Source organism: Gavia stellata, chromosome 26 (genome assembly GCF_030936135.1).
Source record: "Gavia stellata isolate bGavSte3 chromosome 26, bGavSte3.hap2, whole genome shotgun sequence".
NCBI classification, from domain to species: Eukaryota; Metazoa; Chordata; class Aves; order Gaviiformes; family Gaviidae; genus Gavia; species Gavia stellata.
In genome coordinates, this window is record NC_082619.1 from 4,697,159 (window position 1) to 4,706,824 (window position 9,666).

The following is a 9,666-nucleotide window of genomic DNA, read 5'->3' on the forward strand; positions in this document are numbered from 1 at the left end:
TCCTCAAGAATCTCTCACTTAGGTCCTCTTTTCCCTAGATACACTGGCCTTCTGTTAAGTCTGCATTATGTGACCAGGCAGGCTGGACTCAATAACACGCTGGTCAACAGCATACTGAAAGACTCTCCTGTAACTGTTCCTTCTGGCCTTTCTGTGACAGGGACAGAAAGGGGACACAGCTCAAAGCCATGCCTTTGAAAAGGCTCCCACTAACAGGTGTCCCTCAGCTCTAACAGCTGGTATGACCTTTGTTTTAACTATGTAGAAAAACAAATTATTTTGTGCAAAACAAAAAAAAAAAGAAAATGCTGGCACCAGCCTGAACCTGAGTAAGGAGAATGCGCTGGTACCAGCAGGGAAGGAGGAGAGACTGCATGCACAGATAGATTGTGCTCTCTCTTCTCTGCTGGTACCAGCAGATCCTCTCACCTCCATGTCCCACTGCTGCCCCAGGCTCTGACATCTCTCTGGGCCCCCTCCCTGTCACGCAGGCTGAGTCAGCAGAGGTGAAGTTCCAGCAGCATAGAAGAATCCTGCACAGCTACAGCTGTGAACATGAAGACTCTTGTGCACTAAGCGGGGAAGTAAAAGAAGCAAAATGGCTCAGACTTAACTGTCTGCCTCCTATATTACAAACAGTGGCTTAGGTAGAGAATATGGAACATCAGTTTTATCACACCAAACTGATGCTAATGATTCACAGATATTAAACACCAGAAAGGATCACTCAGAAACTAAGATAACTACAATAACAAGCTGACAACAAGAACTGAATTAGGAAAATACAGAACAAAGGAGGGAGACACTAACACATGGCAAGTGACATGAACTGTAGGGAGATAGAAGAAAATGAAAGAAAGTAAGGAGAGAATTGACTTATCCTTACGTAACTTCTTTGAAGGTTTCACTGCTGATGAAAATCCCATGAACAGTATCATTTACCATGTGAGTAAACTTATTTCTGGTAGAATTCCTGGCATATCTCACCAAGTCTCTAGGCCTGTTTTCTAGGCATTAATTCAAAATCTCAGTGACTACCCTGGTAGTCTGAGTGCTCTGCAAATCAAAGAGCGTACACTTAAACAGGAGCAGTCCTAATCTGTGAATCCTAAACAGAGTGCAGAGATGTACTTAGCAGAGTCATGGTAGCCATTAGGATGGAGAGAAAGATGGACAGAGGGAGGAATGCAAAGGTGTGCTGAATGGATGGATTATGTGAAACAGCTCAGCAGTGTAACAGAAGTTCTGCGCAAATAAAAACCAGAGTGTGTTGAGTAAGAGAGTAAATAAGATCCACAAGACAAAGTGTAGGGGATTCCCCCAAAGCACAACACCCAACTGGCTGAAGAAGCCACCTTTACTTCTCCTGGGGGCAAAGTGGTGCCACAGACTCCAGGAAGGGGGAGAGTTAAAGTTCAGAGACCACTTTGAGCAGTGCTTTGCATCTGTTTGATTTCTGAGCTTGGTTCTGCTACCTGCCTGCAGGGAGGGCTGGGAGGAGGAAGCAGCCATGCAGAAGCACTACAGTTATGCGACAGAAAGTAGAAGAAAAATACACATACAGCTATTTTTAATTTTAAAGATGCCTACAGTGCTAGTTCCCTGTAGCCTTCGCCTTTCTTAAGAAAAAAGAAAAGGCTGGTTTGTGAGAAGAGAATTTTGGTTTGTAAGTACTGCCTTACCAAGAAAAGAAATGTAAGGGCAAGACTATGCAGACCTGAACAAGGGCAAGAGCCAAAGCAATGGCAAACTAGGCCAAGAGGTACACAGCAACAGATCACAAAGATCACAATATAATGTTGCAGAAAACAACCTGCGAGACAGCGAAAGCTTTTGCAAACTTCCTCAGTCACAAAGACCACTAGTAGGAGAGTCAGGTTATTACTGAATACCGAGACAGCCCAGAAAAGACAGTGCAGGCACATTCTCTCAGATTATTCCAGTCTCAAGATGTCAGTTCCTAAATTACAGCAATTTAGTAACCTCCCTTGGATCTAATTTGATTATTTTGTTTGACCATCTTCACTGTCCCTATTAAACCAAACATCCTATGCATGAAGACCCTCTTTTTCCCCTTGCAGGGTTTTGTTTTCATGTGGTTTTTTTCCCCCCCAAAATAAAGTCACCCCAGAAGAATGACTTAAGGGCAAAGTACATTTCAAATGTAATTTCCTATGGGATTGTAACAGACAATAACTGAGTTCCAGACAGGAATTTTATCCCAGGAGAATAGATCTGTTTCTTCCTGTACATAAATAAGGTGACTGTGATCTGAAAGGGCTCAAAACCAGCCTTTCTATTAGTTCCGAAAGACTGCTAACTTACAGTACTACTCTGCAATAGGGCTTTCATCTAAGGAGGTCCATGTGCCTTCTAGAATCAGAGGCCTGAATTCCTCCAAGATTTGGAGAAGCAACCTGGTGTAATGCTGTCAGCCGGCTCTATTTACTAAAAACCAGTTTTGGAGAGTGGAGAGAGCATAAACCTATGCTAATTGTCCAAACAACCTCAGCTCCAATTTTCCACCAAGGTTCAAAAGACTCCCAAAGCACAAACATTAACAGATTTACCCCAAATCATTTACCAGCAGAACCAGAGAAAGCAACTACTTGTAGCAACTTCCCTATTTACACATGCAAGTCCTCATGTGAGGTCAGAAGCACAATGCTGTTGTATTGCTATTTTATTTCAGGCATCCAGGTCAGTCATTCTAGGAAAGGTGTAGGGCTTTCTCTTTCTTAAGTCTCCCCAATCCTTTGCGATGCTGGGAGCAGCACAGCCCCGGCTAGAAGCAGTCTCTTCATTGCGGCTGAAATGAATTTTGCTTTAAATTCCTAGGGGGCTCAAGTCAGCTCTGCTAGATTAGGCTTGAATTACTCTGTATTTCTGTCTGGAATAGCCAGGTATGAGCTACTTTGGAGGAAAGTTCATTACATCCTGAACAGACAGAATGTCCCCAAGACAAATCTCCTCCCAGTTCCCAGCTAGCCAGCTGTAACTGAGCTTTCTTTACAGGGTACATACCAGGGCACGTCAACTGGGGTGCAGGAGAACTGCCCCCTGCTCCCCCTCAGCACCACCCAATGAAGTATGAATAGTAACTCGAAGGGGAAGGAGCCGCTTGGCTGCACAGCCTCCTGTTCAGATTGCAGCTGGATCCAGCTTGCTTGTTGCCGAGATTAAGCTCTTCCACAAGGTGAGTTTCCCCTTGAGTCTAGGATCTACACAACTCAGTCTCAAATTTCCTCCTGGTCCAAAAAGTGAACATGGTGGGAATAAAAAAAACACCACAAAAGAATAAAACCCAAGGGGAGCAATTCTGCTGCGTGAATACTTCCTTTCTGAGCTTAGCTAAGAGTTCTGGAACTGCAGTTTGCTAAGAGAGGGTGGAGAAGCCATGGTAAGCAAAGGATTTATAACACTACAAAGTCTTCCTCGTTCTTAGTTACTGCTGACCTACAAAACACAAATAAATGCACTGCAGGAAAACTCCTTAGGGTGGTAAATCATTGATGGGGGACATTTGCTGATGGACTTACTATGGATCAAATAACATTTACATCTTTAAATTTAAAATTATTTCTCCAGGAGAGAGTTCAAGGACTGTTTACCTGGTGTACAAAACTTCTTTCCCTAGAAGAGGAAAAAATTAACTCTGGCTTCTCTGACAAGACCAAAAAAAACCCCACAGGTCCTGACCTCATCTATAGCAAAATATATAGAAATTTCATGTAAGTGGAGTAAATCCAAATCCACAGCAGCACGTAATAAGAGAGGATCATGTCTTTTTACAGTTCCAATTTCTAGCTTCTGCAGCAGAGTTGTAATGTAAATCCAAACCACGAATATCCACTTTTTCCTCTGATCTCTCCCCTGGTATCGTTTCTGAGCATATTCGTTATCTGGCCCTTTTCCAAAAAGCTGTTAGCCCAGGATCTACATGTAGGACTGTGGTAATTCACCCTTCCTGCCTTCTAACATTGCAGTACAGCTCAGCCTGTGCATCATAAAGAGCTTGGTGCTTCAAGGAAGCTGCTTTTGAAAACACTCTTACACCTGCCAAAAACCGACCGGCCTCAACATCCAGCATTACAAGAGGCCTTCATCCTATACAGCATGTTGACTTCCTTGTTGACCACAACCCACTTATCAGCTAGTACCTCCCCTGGCAGCGTTTACAAAGGCCAACCTGCCAGACCTACGCACAATAGCTCTCTGGTAGAATTTAGTAAGAGCTGGGCACCTGGAAACCACCAGCTTTTTTAATGGCACGTTCGCCACTTTATCTATGTTTGACTTGGCAAATTTTCTCCAAGAAATAGGCTTATTAGCGGCTTTTCTTCCAATAAGAATACCACAGGTGTACACTTGGTATGGTTTTGGAACTACAAAATGTAAGAGTTGTTTGCTTTGTTGCTCAAAGGTGTGGGAGTGATGGGCTGCGGCAGATTTCTCACAGAGAAAAGTGCATATTTTCTGCTATTTTGGGCTTTGATTTGTCAGAACTTACACTGGCTGACAGATGGGCAAGGGGGAGATTGGGAATCAGTGCCTGTTGCTTTTGGTAGATATAAGTGAATTTTCCAGGTCTCTCTTTCAGGGTCTAATACTGCTAGTCAGTAAAAGGTAACAAGGAAAACCAAGTCTCCTCTTCCTCAGGTCAGGTTTCTTCCAGTTCCTCTAGTGACTGGACTGGATATAAGACAAGATTTTGTCCTGCTTAATTTATGAAGTCATCCTGTCTCTCTGCTACTCTTTCATGGTTATCGTTTTCTTTCCTAGGAAAAGCTAGCAGGGGTGACTATTCCCTTCATCCGATTGTCATTTTGTCAGACTTCTTGCAAGACCGAATTCTGTAAGTTCAAGAGAAAAGAGAGACTTCCCACCGAAGTAACTTATTTCCGATACTACCTTACAAAAATGCTGTGTCCCAACAAATTTTAGATATCCACAAATGCAAAGCAGACACCACTTTTGCATTTCCCTAGTATCTGCACAACCTCATTTTTTAATCTCAATGGATTTGAAGCAGCGGAGTATGGTGTCTCCGTAACCACAGATTTCCTCCTTGAATTTAACAGAAATTAGTTGCTGCTTTTACTTCCAAAGCCAGGAGTAGGAATTTGAACTGCTGGGTGACTGAGATCTTCCCCGGAGCATCAGTTCCTCATAGAAAATACGGATACTACTTTCCCGTGACATAAACAGCTAAACACTTCCAAGATTGTTACATAGTTCTCACATAAACAGACACAGGTGAATTTCACTGGATGATCAACAGCATGTAGGGAATCTTAACTGGAGAGACCCAACAGCCCTTTTCTTATTTGGGAGCTAGTGTTAAAAAATAGATTTTTGAGATCTTTCTGTTTAATTCGAAATATTTTCAGCAATAAAAGAGTTGCATAAAACCAAGTGTTGCAACTTTAAAACTGTTTGCGAATTTATCCGAGATCAACGTACCGCTGGGTGTTGTACAGGGAAAAGTCATGTTCTCACTGATTAGGTTTTACAGCCTTTTTTAAGAGGAACCTTGAAGAAGAAAGGTTCATCTATAGCTTTTGCAAGATTATCTAAATTTTTATACACAGTTTTAATACGTTTCTCATTGTGCTGCATATATACAAGTACTTAGCACAGCAAATCAGCAGGATTGCTGATTCAACAGGTATGTGAAAGATGGGACAGGGTCCATCCTGTGAAGATATGACCCACCTGAGGACTTATAAAGTTATTTATAGAAGCTGGTCAGGTAAAAGTTGAGATAAAAGTACTAAGGACTTGTTAATCGAATACTTCAAGAATTCCAGAAATAAAACTATTGAGTTAAAGATGAACCAACCTGGGGCTGCAGCTTGTCCTTCTGCCAATTTCTATTATTCACCATACAAGCCCAGTGTCTGCACGGATCAAGGCTTCATTTGGCAAAGTTATTAAGCATGTACCTGGCTTCAAACTGATTTTTCACTCATGAACTAGGCTCAGTGGACTATTCTTTTCCTCACAGAAACAAGGCATTTACTATTTAAGGCTTGTGGAAACAACCCAACAATTTAAGTGTTTCATCAAGGAATAAACCAATAAGCATAAAGATGGCCTCCAAAACTCAGTCCCAAGCTACTCCTTTGATTTGCCATTATTGGAGTTTCTCAGCTTCTCTGAAAGGGGAAGCCACAGTTTTATTCTTGTTGCCCTGTGGTGAATGACTCCTTTTACCTGCAGTAGAAACACAATACGCTCATGGATAGGTGCTGGGGACATAAAGAAAGTGTAAGTATTAATTTCATTCAGGTCAGGGGGTTCACCTTCTGTGGATGGAACTTCCAAAAGCAAGGTTGCTTGTTTGCCATATTTTCTGGATTTCACTCTGGTAGGTGACACTTTCGAATCTTCCCACTTCCCCAATTTAGCTGCAGAGAGAAGAGAAAAAGTAGCTGATAAGGGAAGACCAAATGTAATTCTTGTACTTCCATGGTACACACCATGTCATCTACGACTCCAGTACTTCACACAGAATGGGAAGATATTAACAAGCACTTTCTTCTTCAGTTAGTTTTAGTTTTTTAGTTCTGGAAATAAAGATTTCCCATTTTGACTATAAATTAAAAACCTTCTCCCTTACTTCAGGCTTTTATTCCTCCTCTAGAAGCACAACTAATATGACATTCTTTCCTCTCATGTTTGAGAAAAAGATCATAGAAACATCTACTTCAGGCTACCTACCCAGGAACTTTGGAGTGACAATGCTGTGATCTTTCAGCAGTGGTGTAAAAACAGCTTCTTGGGAACCATCATGGCCTGTGAGGGATAAAAGCATGGTATTAAAAACAGAAACTTCAAAAAAACCATTTCCTGGAGGTAGAACTCAGACTGTCAGGAGGAAATCTCTGTCCCACACAAGGCAATTCTGACTTTCACTAGACCATTTTCAAAAGCAGCCTTAATTTCAGTGTCCGATTTCTGGTATCTTAGCTCTGTCTTCAGTAAGTGTTCAACTTGTTATGTCCTATTGTCTCTGAGCAGAGCTAAGGATGCTCAGAGGCTCAGGCTGGGAATCCAGAAGGAAAATCCTCTACAACTTTCAACCTTCACCTGTGTGTGGGTATTTCTTTAGCTACAAAGGAAAATAAAAGCATCTCCAATACAGAGAACTGCAGATTTACATACGTGTGACTTTGAGTAGTACGCAGAACTCCCTCTCACTCAGGAGCTGCGATGCGTAGTGGTCCTGGTTCTGGAGCAAATTCTTCACCTGGCCATTCTCATCTGCCAATTCAATTTCACCTGCAACACACAGAAGTCTAGGTCAGGGTTCGAGGGCAGGCAGCTACTAAGAGCTATGGCAATTAAGACATGTGTCAGCTATGCAGAAGTAATCCACATCTGAAAAACAGCACAAAGTCTGGGTGCATTTTAATTGAGTACTATGATTCTGGACCATCTCAAAATAATTATCTGCCTCTCATCCTAGTGGTCAGTTAGCCATGTTACATTGATGCGTATACTTTTAGTCAAGGCAAAAACTAGGTTGTACAACTTGGTGCAAATCTCTTTTGCTGTGGGATAAGCTGGTTCATAATACACTGCACCTGCTGTGGCCTAGGAGAATTCAATAGATAGCCAGTATGGTTATGTTCATCAGAAGCAACTTGATAGGCTTAATTAACATGACTGTATTCAAGGACTGAGCGTGAAAATCTGCAAAGAATCTGCCAGTAGATCTGAGTTGTTAGCACACTGCATTGTGTTGCCATAGTAATGAAATCTTCATTGGACATTTTCTTCAGATGGACATTTTCATTAGGCTTTTTCATTGGACCTTTTCTTCTAACAGCATTTAAAAGCACTGTATCTAGCTGCGTATGTATAAGAGGCAAGGATAACCCAGATAATGAGCACAGCCAAGGGCAGCCTCAGTAACTGCAACAAACACTGTCAGGACCATTATCTGGCTTTGTTAATACACTGGGAGGCTTGATGACAGTTTCACACCGGAAGACAGAACCAGCAGAAACCACCCAGTTCATTTTTAAAACTCAGAGCCACGCACAGACATAAACCAAAGAGGTTCCTTCTTAGGGAACTCAACCATACCTTCCTTCTCACAGCCACAGCAGCGTTTGATGCTCTCCAAGAGAAGCTGAACTTTACACTGAATGTTGAAAAGGGCCTTTTCATTTTCTGTTAAGAGAGGCGTAAGTCAAAGCAACCAAAGAAAAAACAACAGCCCTGTGACCCTTCTCCAAATGCCAAATGAAATGACCCTGCACTCAATCACTCTTATCGGCAGTCTCAGGGAAATGGCACCCTTCCGAATGTGAGGGGACTTCACAGCTACTCCAGACAGCACTGGACTTCCAGAAGATTCCATAGACCACTAGAAAAAGAGCTATCAACAGTAAATACTTCAAGAAGTAGAACAAAAACAATGGTTGAACCACTCCTCTTTCTATTTGTTCTTTCCTTTTCAAGGAACTACTAACAGAGCATGTAAAGAAATGCTGTGTGAAACTCTGGTCTTTTCATTGATATTCTTTGGGAGAAAAAGACCCAAAGCATTTTGAAACTCAAAAACATTTACTTATAACTGAAGTGTACTTGTTAAGAAAACCACAGTGAGGGAAAAAAGAAAACTTCTAGCAAAATTCCATACACATATCTTTGTTTTGATCTAAAACAAAAAAATTGTTTTCATTGGAAAACCATTACAATCAAAAATTTGACAAATTTTATTTACTACTGCCTTCCACCCTGCCTTTTACAAATATAACCTGGAACCACGAGTCACAGAGATAACTTTATCACCTGTCTGGGTACCATGTTTCCCTGGGGATATTAGAGACAGCAATCACTGAAGACGCTTACCTCCATGTAGTACTGTTATAAACATATCTGTTGATAATCTAAAAAAGAAAGCAATGAGGAGAGCAATGACAGTTTTTTCACTACTATATTCTACAACAGGCAATCACAGAGAGTGACCTACAGGTGTTTTGTAGTGTTTGCCTGTAGTTATGTTTTGCTTCCCAAAATCCTCCCACCTTCTGAAAGTCCCTTCAAAGTGTCAGTAAGTACCTAAATTCTCCCAAGGTGAAGTTGCAAAGGAACCAAAACAAACCTTCTGTTTTTGGGAGCAAGCTCAGAAAACACGGAACCACCAAAATGAGTAGATGAGGGCAAAAGACCTTGCAGTTCCTCTGGATACACGAGAGACACAAGTTAGCGGAAGCAAAACTGAGAGCTTCGTCTTGGCTCCTGGGCACTCAAGTCTCAACCTCTTAATACCCATTACGGTTATGCAAAGGCAGGAGTAAACACAGATTTGTGTCTAGGAACCAGGAAGGAGTGGGTCCACAAACCTCTTTCACACATTCAGTAAATATTGCAATGAGAGGAGAATAGGCTTTGCTGTTGGAAACAGTTGGCTGAAGCCTACCTGTGGGGGTTGCCAAGATACTGTGCTTGCTCACAGTCAAGAAGTTTTATGTTGCTGTACTTCACCTGGAGCTAAGGAATATTGCGCAGAAAGAGGTTAAGCAGGTGTTCTGATTCCGCTCCTGTTCCACAGAAGCAAAGCCCACTTCACAGCCAGGCTCTCTTGACATTATACAGACTGGCCAAAAGAATAAGAATGGTAGGAAGGATGTTTTCAGTTTAAAGATCAGG

The 9,666-nt window shown here is 41.9% G+C and overlaps 1 protein-coding gene across 1 annotated transcript; it reads right to left on the reverse strand.

Annotated features, from left to right (window-relative positions):
* Nucleotides 1-6,136: 6,136 nt before the first annotated feature.
* LOC132319246 (uncharacterized protein CXorf65 homolog) lies at nucleotides 6,137-8,890 on the reverse strand. Its single transcript, XM_059829565.1, has 6 exons — nucleotides 8,866-8,890; nucleotides 8,095-8,181; nucleotides 7,168-7,284; nucleotides 6,724-6,798; nucleotides 6,306-6,410; nucleotides 6,137-6,216 (listed from the first exon to the last, which is right to left on the reverse strand). The coding sequence occupies exons 1-6, from the start codon at nucleotides 8,888-8,890 to the stop codon at nucleotides 6,137-6,139; spliced, it is 489 nt and encodes a 162-aa protein (XP_059685548.1).
* Nucleotides 8,891-9,666: the final 776 nt, after the last annotated feature.